This window comes from Vigna unguiculata, chromosome 3 (genome assembly GCF_037176805.1).
Source record: "Vigna unguiculata cultivar grain cowpea cultivar isolate G323 ecotype 2 chromosome 3, ASM3717680v1, whole genome shotgun sequence".
In the NCBI taxonomy this organism is placed as follows: Eukaryota; Viridiplantae; Streptophyta; class Magnoliopsida; order Fabales; family Fabaceae; genus Vigna; species Vigna unguiculata.
In genome coordinates this window covers 5,544,764-5,558,780 of record NC_140794.1, presented here as the reverse complement: position 1 = coordinate 5,558,780, position 14,017 = coordinate 5,544,764, and the positions used below count along the sequence as shown (strand labels likewise).

Here is a 14,017-nt window from a genome sequence, read left to right as displayed (position 1 = left end):
TATCTATTTATTGTAAACGTGTGATGTGAGTTTGCATCATTTCCTCGTTTGGAGAATACATGAGTTATAAATAAATTGAAATTACTGTGGCCAGACGGAAGTCATAATTAAATTGTGAGTCTTTTTATAACCTCCGTGTTATCTCCGTGTTATTCATAAATTAGAACCTCCGTAGATCGTAGACCATATCAATTGCCTCATTCACTAATTGTATTTTTCGTGTTCTGAAGTTGCTCACTCACCTATGCTGGCATTGCTAATAAAATGTCAACATGGTGGTCAAAATGGAGCTCGATATTTTTGTTTGTTATAATACAGAATGAGGCAATTGTGTGGTGTGTGGAAGGTCAAACCTACGCCAGATGTGTCTCTCTATGTACGTTGGGAATGCATTGTTTGACAATTTTGGTCATCCTTTTCCAAATTTGTACATTAAAAAGGTGAAGTTTACTGCACCGTTAAAAAACGACGTTTATTATGCCGTTTACTTTTTAAATGAACAATTTGAAACAAAGTTTCATGTCAAAATTATTTAAAATGGAGTTTTAAATTTTAATACACGTGTTAAATAAAAGTTTGTTGGGAAGGGATTTCCCACAAAGATAGTGACAATATTTCACAAACGTGGTGAATTATTGGTAATTATGGTCCTAAACAAATGAATAAGGGAGAGATTATATATAACTATGAGGCGGAAGGGTGGGAGGTATTAGTGTAAGCAGGGGCATAAGTAGAAGGAAGAGGTGGTTGGGAAGAAGTGATAGTTGAGGAAGAAGAATAGGAAGGTGAAGATTGAAGATGAGAAGCCGCCGCAGAGAATGGTGATGAGACGGCAACCTGGTCATAGAGGCTCACGGGAAACTCATGAACATGCGAATAACAATATTCGTAAAAGTTGCCGTAATCACGTGAACTCTGAGCTTGAGGCTGAGTGTGAACAATGGGTTGAGTTGTAGACGGAATGGAGAAAAGGGTGGGTGGTGGTGGTGGTGGTTGCGGTGATGGGTGTCTGAGCCTGACATTTTCAGGGAAGTTGAGTTTGGCTTTGTTGCCTCTGAAACGTAAGGAAGCTTCATCGTAGGCTCTGGCTGCATCCTCAGCAGTCTCGAATGTTCCTAACCAGACTCTGGTAGCCTTGAATGGGTCCCTTATTTCCGCAGCCCATTTCCCCCATGGCCTCTGCCTCACTCCTCTGTATTTCCTCTTTGGTTCCTCTCCCACTCCCATCCTCTCTGCCCTGTACTCGTAATCGTACACCCTGCTTGAACTTTCGCCAACTCCATCTGTATTATTCCACACAAATCAAATCCAACTTTCCACTTAACAAAACACCAAAAACAAAGGACTCACTACTCACTTTGATGCTTACATGTTGAAATAGCAGGGAAAGAAGTTCCACCTGGAGGATCACTTGTATCAACTTCCCTCCTTCTCTTGAGAACAGAGTTTCCACCGTAAGATGAAGATGCAGAAGATGCTGTGATGGAACCAGAATCTATGTTCGATGTAATAGTAAGACCATCACCACCTCCGTTTCCATTGTTGTCAATGTTTTGATGAAGAATGGAGTGATCATGACTATGTTCATCTCCACTCACAACTTGAGTCAAAACAGAGACCATGGCTGACATCTCCCTCTCCCTATCCAACCCCGAAAACATCATCGGCATTGACAGCGTACGATAGTCTCCCGCTTCACCCTCGTTACCCTGTTCTCTACCATTCGCCATATTTACACTTACAACTTCACCTCTGTAATTTTTAACCTAACCCTTCGTAGCAACCAAAAATTGGAACTGGTTATGGCCGCCACCAAGACTCCTCAGTGTTTAAACTATGGAACAAAAGAAGAAGTAACTTATACAAAAACAATGCAAGTAGTTGAAAAGATGGAGGTCAAAGGGTGAAGGTGTGAACCTGAAAACTGGTTGCCTTTGAGTGGAGAGAACCAAGTTGACGGTGCTCAGAAAAAAAGGTAACAGTAGTAGTGACGGCCGACTTCAAAAAATATCTTAATTTATTTTATCCATGGATATCTAAACGATGTTACTTTCACGACCAGATCAAGTTTTCAAATCCAATTTCTCTATGCGTACATCATGCCGTACGTTTTATACAAAACCAAACCGGGGACCATCACCGTCCATAGTTTATTCCACAACATCTAATTTTTTTAGTTTATATATAAAAATTAGTTATACATATATATTTTTTAATTGATTGATAATACATTATTTTATTTCTAATATAAAATATTCAAGATGACAATATTAGTTAGCTGTCTACATATAATATTAATAATAATAAATTCAAAATATATTTAATTCTAGTGTTTTCCCTTCACTGTTACAAAAGCGGCAACTTGCCATTTAATTTATTATTTACATTTATCGAAAATTGCATCATTTATTCAAATGTATACTTATACTTTCAAAATGTCATATGGTTTACCAATGGAAACCATGTCAGCACTAATAACCGTTGACTATTGGTTCTTTTACATTATCCAGAATGCAAATGAAAAAAAAAAAAGGTATAATTATACATTGGGAATTTCTATATTCTCCATATGAAGTATTTCCTAATTTTTATTTTTTGTCTGGTATGTTTAAACTCAACCTAAATTAAGAGATCGAATCTAATAACAGTCGAGCTATTAACTTATTACTTTTGACTTACTTTTAAAATAGTAGGTTTTGCTTTTAATTTTTAATATTTTTTTAATTCCATGAATCAATCACCAACACATACTTAAATTACCATTATATAGTAGAAAATTATAAAAAAAAAACACTATAACTACAAAAAAATGCGATACATAAAACCAAACAGACAAATAAGAATAAGAAGCTAAATCAAACTAAGTTTTAAAATTAAAATCTGCAGAGCTTTCCATTTTTTTTTTCTTCTCAGCTACTGACTCCTCTTATCAAAGGAGTAAGTGATTAAGAAATAATTAAACAATAATTTGGTATTAAATCTTGCCGACTTAGTAGACAAAAATTGGTATTTTGTGGCTTTATTTATTTATTTAATTAAATGTGTTGGTGAGAAGTGGATAGAAGTTTGAGAAGATTTGGGTGGTCAACGCTTTGTTTGTTTAGAAGACATACGCGGTATTATTTGTCGTGTTGTGAAATAGTAGGGTAGTACTCAAAAAACAAACCTTAATTAATTCAAATTGACACGTGGATCAATTGTCGATTTGTGCATTATCTAGACCTTACACTACAAACAGTACCCAATGTGAAATCAAAATAATACGACAAATGAAAATAAGATGTTTATGTAACACAAATTGACGTAAACATAGAAAGACCCTTCTTCATCTTCTTTTTTTTTTTTCCTGCACCTTCACTATGGTTAACTCAATATCTATAATTTTTAAAATGTTAAATATGTTTTTTGTCTATTAATTTTTAGTAAATTTTGGAATTAGTCTATTTCAAAATTTTAGACCAATTTAGTCTTTTATTTTTCGAAATATGTGAATTTAATTCTTTTAATCGAATTTTGTTAAGTTTATTTGACATTTTAAACACGTTTCATAATAGTATGTGTCAAACTGTATAAACAACTTAAATACATACGAAACATCAAATAAACCTAACAAAATTTGATTAAAATGAATAAACTTTTTAGAATATATGTGATATATTTTTGACAGAATTCTTTAGAATAAATATTTTAGAATAAGATTTTGAGCACACGTGGATGTGTTATGGATTGAACTTTTTGAAACGAGTTTCTCTTCTTATTTTTCAGAATTAGAAGAAGTAACTGTTGTGGAATGTAATGAAAAAGTATATTTTAAATTTTTTTTATATATTATAGGGTGAATTTAGTAATAATGGGGTGTAAAAAGTCAAAAAGTAGAAATATATTATTAAGATTGAGCATTGTGTCCCATGGTTTTAAATTTGGGCCTTAGTCTCACAATAATCTATTGTACCTTGTAAGACCTCGATAGTGGATTTTTGTTATTCATTCTTAACTTAGGGGCCTTCTACCTCTACCTTCACCTCCAACACTTTTTTCTGCACCCGAAACACTTTAAATTCTCAATTTAACCTTTCACCTTTTGCTCCTTTAATTCATTAAAGTAAATTACCTCTCCCTCCTTATGTAACTATTGAAACTAATGAACTTATGAACTTTTTTTTGACTTCTAGCGTAAAAATATGGATGACAATACGTAAAAAAAGTGTGGTTTATCCGCATAACCTTTAGCCCACTTTTTGAAAAAAAAAAATATGATAAAATTGCCGATGTTTAACAAATTGAAAATTTTTGACAAGTTCACAAAATTAAACAAAGACTTCGAAGAATTGAATGATAAATTGATAATTCAATATTTTTATCATATTCATATTTGTATTTTGACATACACGATGTATTCCTAAAATTTTAGCACATTAAACAATATATAACATTTGTCTTTTCCACTTACAAAATTTGGAATGTTTATGCAAAAGAATAGAAAAAAAATAATTAATATACACAAGTACAAGTTGTTTTTTCTTCTTTTTTTTTTCAGGTGGCAAGCCAATCAGTGTGGGCCGCTAAACAGTCTACACGAGTCGGAGATTATGCAGGTCAAACTTTTACAGCTTAGTGGACTCAATATCCCAATCCATCCCGCACTTTTTTAACAGGCCTGCAGACTAGCCTGCCGGATAACATGTCATACCAAACCCACATTGTCATTTCTGAGTAAAAAACTCTGAGACCCATAACTTAATGTAAAAAACCATATACTAAACCAAACATCTTTATTTTCTTTTTACAATTTTTTATCTCTTCTACGCTTTTTTTCTTCTAAATAAAATTTACCCAATTTTTGTTTAAGAAAATTGAGAATTGAAGTTTTAATATTCTGATTAGGCGCCAACCACATCTTGTCGTCCAACGCTATGTGTTCATTTTCTCAGTTTACAAAGTTAATTTCGCATTGAAACTTCCATTAGAAGATCATGAGAAATATTTGGTATTACTAACTCAACCAAACCTTGTAAGAACAATAACTAAATTAATAAAGCCTAATATTTTTAAAAAGTGAATTGTGAAGTATATTTAAATTATAATTAAAATATTTAATCTCATTTTTGCCAAATTATGATTGAGCTGAATTAATTGTTAACAGCAATTTTTCCAATTAAGATTAATTGAATGTTAACTAGATTAAATCATTTTTTAAATCCTCTAGATAGACGAGTTTAATGTGTTAAACTTTACTAGACAAATTAATAGATTATCCACGAGATGACTTTTGATCATGAGATGAGTTTTGATGTTATGCATAGACATTTCTTAAACTGTGTATTATACAAGTGAAATATAAGCAAACTTATAAATCATTTATAAATGATACATTGATAGATTATCTAATGGATAATGTTTGCTTATATTGTAAGTTTGGATTTTATTTTTTTTTCTTCCACATTGAATATCTACAAGAGAATGTTAATTTAGATCACTCTAAAAGCTCTAAACTTTAAATCAAATTAATCAAAACCCAGATATTGCATTTCTAAGAAACATTGAATTCACTAAAGATTGTTACAAAAAGATATTCGACAACACTCATCTCATCCTTGTTCATCATACACATTTTATTTTAGGGTTAAATATATTTTTGGTCTCTCAAGTTTTAGTAAATTTTGGAATTAGTCCCTCATCAAAACTTTATACCAATTTAATCATTCATCTTTCAAAATGCGTGAATTTAGTCCTTTTAACCAAATTTTGTTAAGTTTATTTAACGTTTCAAGCATATTTCATAATAGTATTTAAGTTAACATTGAAACAAAAATGTGTCAAACAGTGTGAATAATTTAAATATTATCATGAAATACGCTTAAAACGTCAAAAGAACTTAACAAATTTTGGTTAAAAAAACTAAATTCACGCATTTTGAAAGATGAAGGACTAAATTGGTCAAAAGTTTTGATGAGGGACTAATTCTAATTTTCACTGAAACTTAAGGAACCAAAAACATATTTAACCCTTTATTTTATTATTTGTAATATCTTTTATTATCTTTCAAATGAAAAGCTAAATTGCTAGATTGATTCTCATGATTCCATAACAAATTCTAAACCTACCAACAATTAAAATGTTGATGAAGAATTCAACTATTAATTAAATAGAATAAATACTTCATTAGACAATTTAATAAAAAATTAGACAAACTACATCTACCCAATATAATCATAAAAACGACAATGATTATAAATAATAAACAAAATTAACACATCTAAATGGATACAATCTAATTAATTTTGCATTAGTTCACCTCCTTTTTTCAGACACACATGAGCAAACTTTATTTAAGCTTAAACTAAGTATAATCATTTATGAAATGAGAACACTTTAATTCAATCATTAAACATTGAACCAGCACTAACTTAATCAATTCGATGACGAACCTAATCTAAACATAGAAACACATCCTACTATCTCAACATCCTTCAACTATTCAACATTTAACATATAATACAAATAAAACTTAACATCACAACTACTATACAAAGTAAAGATAATTTAAAATAATTGAGATTATATTGTATGGACTCGACCTTGTATGACAAATGCCAAAGCCTGCTCTGCTAATGTAGTGCTCTTCCAGAATAAATTGTTAAGGCTTGCACTTTTAGGCACAAAATTAATCAGTAAGAATGCATTTTTAAGTTTGAATGCCCCTAACTTCCACAAGCCAAGCACTCTTCTCTGTTTGTTAGAGAGCACACCATCTGCGCCATCTTGGTATTATCATCCTCTTCCTCAACAGTAGGTTTTTCCTGCATACACAATAGAAATGGTCAATATCAAATGTGTAAACAAAATGAATAAGATTGGTGACAAGAATTCTTATTACTTTGAGCATAGAGGTATCAACGGTGAACTTGATAGCATCAGCTGCTGCACGTGATCGCAGATAATACATCCCAGTCTTCAAACCCTTTCGTTTGAAAACAAAAGGAAAAAAACATCAAACAGTTGGCATAAAAATTCACAAGAGATCTAATTTCTAACAAGATAAAGTTAATGTAGTAGTGTATCTAAATTAAAAAGGAAACCCGATAAATAAACACAGCCGTAGGCGGTGTATAGAATTATTATATATTTTAAATGTTTGGAACCCACTATAACTAAAAAGTCCAACTGTAAAAGCAAACACAAAATCTACCATAAAAGAACATCAACTAACACAATCCTTTATTGGAGAGAAATCGTGAACATAATCTAATGAGGATTGAATTTTAACTTGCTCCAAGAAAAAGGTTGATACCTTTGACCACGCATAGAAATGCAAAGAAGTCAACTTTCCAAAGTTGGGTTGATCCATATGAATATTTAAGCTCTGGCTTTGATCTATGTAACATCCTCTATCAACAGCCATATCAACCAATGTCTTTTGTTTTATCTCCCAAACAGTCCTGACAATTTCAGGCAGAGTTAGCATGAAATTCTTAAGAGTCAAGTTTAGCTAATTTACAAAATAACAATTCCCATACTTGTATATGACTTTTAGGTCATCAGTAATTTCTGAAATTTTCTGAACTGAACCATCTTCATAGATTATTTTATTCTTGATTGTAGGAGACCAAAGTCCCATTTCAGTCAAGTCATGAAGTAAATGCTTGTTCACTACAACAAACTCACCACTGAAATACAAAAAGTTAACAAGCAATATAGATCAACAAGTTATCAAGCTATAATAAAATGGCATGGGAGTAAACCTTAGAACTCTGCGACTGTAGATATTAGAAGTATATGGCTCAAAACACTCGTTATTGCCAAGAATCTGGCTTGTAGATGCAGTTGGCATAGGGGCGATGAGAAGTGAATTTCTCACACCCGTCTTAGATATCATTTCCCGAAGTGCATCCCAATTCCAACGACTTGAGGGTATCACACCCCACATGTCTGGCTGAATAATTCCCTGCAAATATAAAAGCATCTGTGATGTTTAGATTTCTAACTGAAAGCCTAAAAATTAAGTTCAATATACATTCACAGCATTATGAATATAACTCAGACAAAAAGGCATGAGTAGAGAAGACTCTCACAACAATATACCTTACTCATCGGACTCCCACTATATGATTCATAGGGACCTTCTTTTGCAGCCAATTCACAAGAAGTTTTTAATGCATGATAGTATATTGTCTCAAATATATCCTTGTTTAACTGTTGAGCCTGCATCACATAACCATGTAGCCTATCAAACTGAAGAACATCTAGCTTAAGCTGTAAATGAATGTGCAATCCGACTAAAATTATTTACCTCTGGTGAATCAAACGCCATGCCAAGTAGTATGAAAGTATCAGCAAGACCTTGAACCCCAATACCAATGGGTCTGTGTCGTAAGTTTGATCTTCTAGCATTCTCAATTGGGTAGTAATTAACATCGATTATTTTATTAAGGTTTGTTGTCACCGTTGCAGTAACCTGTAATTAGCCACAACCATCACAAAAATAGCCATATAATGATAATACCAATATAAGTGCATATGTAGGAACATGTTAAAAACATCCAGCATTCTGCATAGTTCGAAAATAACCAGACATCGTACCTCTCCCAATTTGTCAAAGTCAAAGTATCGGTTTTTTGAGCCCCTGCTCCCAACAAGCTTAGATGGATGAGATTCCATGGGCACACCCTTTGGTAATCAGATAAACATTCATAAACAGAAATAACAGGTTAGTACAGTCACACAGAAATCAAATATAGGCGAACCTAACACAAGAAATAACCCAGGGATTTCCTACCTTCTCTCTTACATATCGTGGTAGAGCAATTGATGCCAAGTTGCACACAGCAGTTTCTGTTGGACTTGTATACTCAATTATCTCAGTGCACAAGTTTGATGACTTGATTGTTCCCAGATTCTGTTGATTGCTTTTCCTGTTGCAAGTGTCCTAGGATATTGAAGATAAAAAAGATTCAATGAAAAACATATCTAAAATGCGTTAAAATAGAAAGTTAAACAAAGTCAAATAAGCATTTATAAACCACCTTAAAAAGCATATAAGGGGTTCCAGTTTCAATCTGGGACTTCAAAATTTCAAACCAGAGGCTCTGTGCCTGAACAACTTTCTTTGCTTTTCCCTATGTACAAATAAATTTGTTAAAATAAAAAGCAAGGAAAAAATAAGCAAGAAGGGATTCAAAATGTGCAAAACAAACCAACAACATAGACCAAAGCTTACTTCTCTTTCGTACTGAGTGTACAGTTTCTCAAATTCTTCACCCCAACAATCAGCCAAACCCGGAGCTTCATTGGGGCAAAACAAAGACCATTGCCCATTGCTCTGAACTCTTTCCATAAAGAGATCAGGCACCCAAAGAGCATAAAACAAATCTCTAGCACGATGCTCTTCCTGCACAGATAGGATTAACACAGGACTAGATCAGTAAAATTGGACTACTTTTTAACAAACAGGAACTAAAAATTGGGGGCCGTAACTACATGATGTGAATTACTACATTTTAGAATCCCTTCAGTCATACCTTTCCATGATTTTTCCTTAAATCCAAGAATTCAAATACATCAGCATGCCACGGCTCCAGGTACACAGCAAATGCACCTACGAGAAGAATATGACATGGTAAGTAGAGGCAAACAATAAATATTCACTAATGTGTGTTCTCATAAAATATAAACAATATACCTTTCCTCTTGCCTCCCCCTTGATCCACGTAACGAGCAGTGTCATTGAACACACGCAGCATTGGAACAATACCATTTGATGTCCCATTTGTGCCACGGATGTAACTGCCTGTGGCACGAATATTGTGAACAGAAACACCAATTCCACCAGCTGATTTGCTAATGATAGCACACTCCTTCAAAGTGTCATATATTCCCTCTATACTATCATCTTTCATGCACACAAGGAAGCAACTACTCAACTGCCAAAGAACATGAGCAGATCCAAATAAATGAGAGCTAGGATTATCAAATACCAAACTAAATGCTTACAAAAAGAGGAAGAATTGGAGATAAAGAGCATTAGCATATACTGTACCTGTGGTCTAGGTGTTCCCGCATTGAAAAGAGTTGGAGATGCATGAGTGAACCACCGTTGAGACATCAGGTGGTAAGTTTTGACAGCAGAGTCAATGTCTTCCTTATGAATTCCAACAGCAACCCTCATCAACATGTGTTGTGGTCTTTCCACAACCTTACCTTGAACCTTTAAGAGGTAGGACCTCTCAAGGGTTTTGAAACCAAAATAATCATAGTCAAAGTCCCTATCATAGATTATTTCACTGTCCAACCGAGCAGCATTCTGAAGCATAACAGAAAACAACACAAAAGTGAAAATCCCATCATACCAAAACATTAAATTCAAAGTACGTAACATCAGAATCAGAAATACATACAGTATAACAGCCATAATCAGTGATTATACTAAAACATCCAATAGCCTACAACTCCAAATTTTGAAACTTGACCCAACTACGACAGCAGATCCAATATAAATAAGCAGTCAAACAAAGAATATAATTACCTTTATGATAATTTCATAGATATCATCAGCAATCAGAGGAGCCTTCATTCCAGATCTTTCACTAAAATGATTACGCATAATCTTAATCCTGAAACATTCATAATTCAACCACTGTAAACAACAAATCATCACACACAAAAAAAAACACAAAAACATATTCCCAGTCACACTTACGTTTCAGAAAACGACTTCTTTGTGTTCTTGTGCAGATTCGAAACCGCAATCCTCGCAGCCAACTGAACAAATCACAAAAACACGGATATCAGCCTTTAGTCAACGGATACGAATTACAAAGACCACGATAAAGAAAAGGAAACTGACAGAAGCATAGTCAGGGTGGTTGGCTGTCAAGGCAGCAGCGGTTTCCGCAGCCAACTCATCGAGCTGACTGGTCGTGACACCTTTGTAGACGCCAGCGCACACTTTCTGAGACACCAGAACGGGGTCACAGTGTTCTGTGCTTAAACCGTAACTCAGTTTCTTGAGGCGCGCGGTGATCTTATCAAAATGCACCGCCTCTTGCCTCCCATCTCTCTTCACCACATACATTTTCTCTACTCTGTTCTTTGTGTTTCCCAATGGAGAATTTCGTCGAACAGTTTCGGCGCAGGCACGAGTGTATAAATAGGGTGAGTATAGGGTGTGATAATGGATAGTGGTTGTGCTTTTGTTTTTGGCCAATAATGATGGTTCCCTCGCAAATGTGTTGGATTCGAAATTTTCCCGCGAGAACTTGGATTTAGAATTAGGAACTTGAATGAAATGGTGGGAGCGTCACAGCGCGGGTTTCGCTGATGCGGGACCACGCTCTTTTGAAAATAAAGTCTGAGTCTGAGGTGTTTTCTTGGACTCTTACCTTTCTAACTTTTATACTCTTCTTCTTCATCATCATCCGGCTGATCTATCTCCTGAGAACCGTTGGATAATGAAATTTTGTTTCATCTTGTGAGGAGGGCTAGCGTGGATTGGACCGTAGAGAACTAACAACCTCGTTACGATATTTTGTTCATATTGTCCTATCTTTTGTTTGGTTATCTTTAAATTTATTTTTTATTTTACCTAAAAAAATTATTTTTTTAATTATTATTAAAGGGATTAATTTTTATGTACATAAGTTTTTTAATTTTACTTTTAGTAACTACTTTTTGAATTTAAACAACAACTTGATAAAAAAATATATATCTTTTACTTTTATCTTTTCAACAACTGATTTTTAAATTTAAATAATTATATATAATAAAAAAATTATTAATTAGGAAAAAATATATTTTTAAATTTTATAAAAACTATTTTATTGTTTATTAATATTGTAACTAACAATTATTTTATTTAATAAATATTTTATTAATAAAAAAACATTCACTGATTTATATAAAATTTATTCATATCTATTTTTATAATTATAATTATATTTTTTATTGTTCTAAAAAATAAACCTGATACATTAATTATAAAACAATTTTAATTTTTATGATTATAATTTAATCCTTTATTATAAAAAAACGAAAACAATATTTATGTTTTTCATATTTATGTTGTAAAAGAGTGTAAATATAACAAATTATCTATCATTGTCATGTCTTGTTATGGCATAAAGTAAAGTTGAACCTAACAGACATTAAAGTTATATATAGAGCCATTATTTTCTCATGAATTGTTAGGTAAAAACAAATAAGAGTAAATATAAAATTATTCTCATACCCATTTTAATATTACTAATCACATTAGAATTTATATTGTTATTAACTATTTTAATATATCTTCTATCTATTATATCTATCTATATTCTATCTATCTATATCTATATTATAAAGGGAATTTACATTTTGTAGACATATTTTGTTTTTTAATTTTACCGTTTAATAAGTGATTTTTTTTAATTTAAAGCAATATTATACACACCTTACTTAATTTTGTATACTCTTATTACACAACTTTTTTTATATCTCCTTTTTGTCTCATCGTATAACATATAAATATGTTCTTTTTTTATTCAGTTTAGGTGTATATATTTAGTGTTGAAGTATTTTTGTGTCCATGAATACTTTTCTTTATTTTTTATATAAACAGATTCTTCACACATTTCGTCTTTTTTTAATTTTAACATTTAACAACTAATTTTTGTTAAATTCAAATATTTAACTTAACAACTCTATCACTTAAGTAACTTTTAAATTTAACTTTTTTTTATTTAACCATTTTTTAAAATTAATCATTTTTTTAAACTAAAATAACTACATATAATAAAAAATTTATTTTTAAACTGAATAAAATTTATTTTTATTGTAGAAATTATTTATATTTATAATTTTATTATTATTTAAAAAATGAACACATTGATTTTGTTTCTAGTAAGGTGGGTAAAAGTATTCAACCAATGTAACATAATATAAACACAACAAAATATTTTCTTATCATTTTCACATCTCCTTATTGCATAAATCCTTCTTGCATAAAGTAATTTAAACACATTTGAAGACTTTGATTCACATAACAAACCTTTAAGTTATAGACCCATATTTTTCCATACATTGCTTGACTGTTAGGTTTAAGAGGAGGGGGTATCACTGGGGAGATACAACACCAATGAGATCTGAGCCTAACCACATAAGACACTGACACCACTCTCAACCCAAAACCTTAAGGCAATGGGTTTATGGGCCTTGATCCTTATATGGTGCTCTACTTTCTCAATTCTGGTCAATGTGGGACTTAGACTCACACTTGGATTCCTAACAATCTCCCCCTCAAGGGTGAGTCCCTTCAACCACATTGGTACACTCCCCCTCCAGTGGAAGCATTCCCAACCACACGAGTACCCCTTCTCGTACCGCCGTTCATCTTAACGGGACACGCTTACCTGGAATCCTTTGCCAGGAAGACTTTCGATACAGGGACCTTACTGCACTCGTCTGAACCGATTTTAACCATCGGCTCTGATACCACTTGTTAGGTTTTACAGAGGGGGTTTCACTGGGGAGAACAACACCAATGAGATATGAGCCTAACCACATAAGATACTGACACCACTCTCAACCCAAAACCTTAAGGCAATGGGTTTATGGGCCTTGATCCTTATATGGTGCTCTACTTTCTCAATTCTGGTCAATGTGGGACTTAGACTCACACTTGGATTCCTAACAATCTCCCCCCTCAAGGGTGAGTCCCTTCAACCACATTGGTACACTCCCCCTCCAGCGGAAGCATTCCCAACCACGAGTACTCCTTTTCTGCCCTTTTTTGTACCGCCGTTATTCTTAACGGGACACGCTTTACTAGGACCATACTGGTACTGCACTCGTCTGAGCCGGTATTAACCATCGGCTCTGATACCACTTGTCAGGTTTTACAGAGGGGGTTTCACCGGGGAGAACAACACCAATGAGATATGAGCCTAACCACATAAGACACTGACACCACTCTCAACCCAAAACCTTAAGGCAATGGGTTTATGGGCCTTGATCCTTATATGGTGCTCTACTTTCTCAATTCTGG

At 33.1% G+C, this 14,017-nt stretch overlaps 2 protein-coding genes across 4 annotated transcripts; both read right to left on the bottom strand.

Moving 5' to 3' along the window:
* Positions 1–515: 515 nt before the first annotated feature.
* On the bottom strand, positions 516–2,065 carry LOC114179773 (ethylene-responsive transcription factor ABR1-like). Of its 3 annotated transcripts, XM_028066225.2 has the most exons (3): positions 1,918–2,064; positions 1,358–1,834; positions 516–1,283 (listed from the first exon to the last, which is right to left on the bottom strand). In XM_028066225.2, the coding sequence occupies exons 2-3, from the start codon at positions 1,728–1,730 to the stop codon at positions 685–687; spliced, it is 972 nt and encodes a 323-aa protein (XP_027922026.1). In that variant the 5' UTR covers positions 1,731–1,834; positions 1,918–2,064; the 3' UTR covers positions 516–684. The 3 variants fall into 3 exon arrangements, with proteins under 3 accessions (XP_027922026.1, XP_027922028.1, XP_027922029.1); XM_028066227.2 differs by having other exon boundaries at positions 1,370–2,065; XM_028066228.2 differs by having other exon boundaries at positions 1,400–2,065.
* Positions 2,066–6,324: 4,259 nt separating this feature from the next.
* Positions 6,325–11,353, bottom strand: LOC114179589 (ribonucleoside-diphosphate reductase large subunit). The gene is made up of 17 exons (XM_028065986.2): positions 10,844–11,353; positions 10,697–10,758; positions 10,523–10,610; positions 10,037–10,300; positions 9,680–9,920; positions 9,519–9,595; positions 9,218–9,388; positions 9,024–9,116; positions 8,777–8,926; positions 8,581–8,667; positions 8,291–8,455; positions 8,083–8,202; positions 7,743–7,945; positions 7,518–7,667; positions 7,292–7,439; positions 6,878–6,961; positions 6,325–6,800 (listed from the first exon to the last, which is right to left on the bottom strand). The coding sequence occupies exons 1-17, from the start codon at positions 11,069–11,071 to the stop codon at positions 6,702–6,704; spliced, it is 2,430 nt and encodes an 809-aa protein (XP_027921787.1). The 5' UTR covers positions 11,072–11,353; the 3' UTR covers positions 6,325–6,701.
* Positions 11,354–14,017: the final 2,664 nt, after the last annotated feature.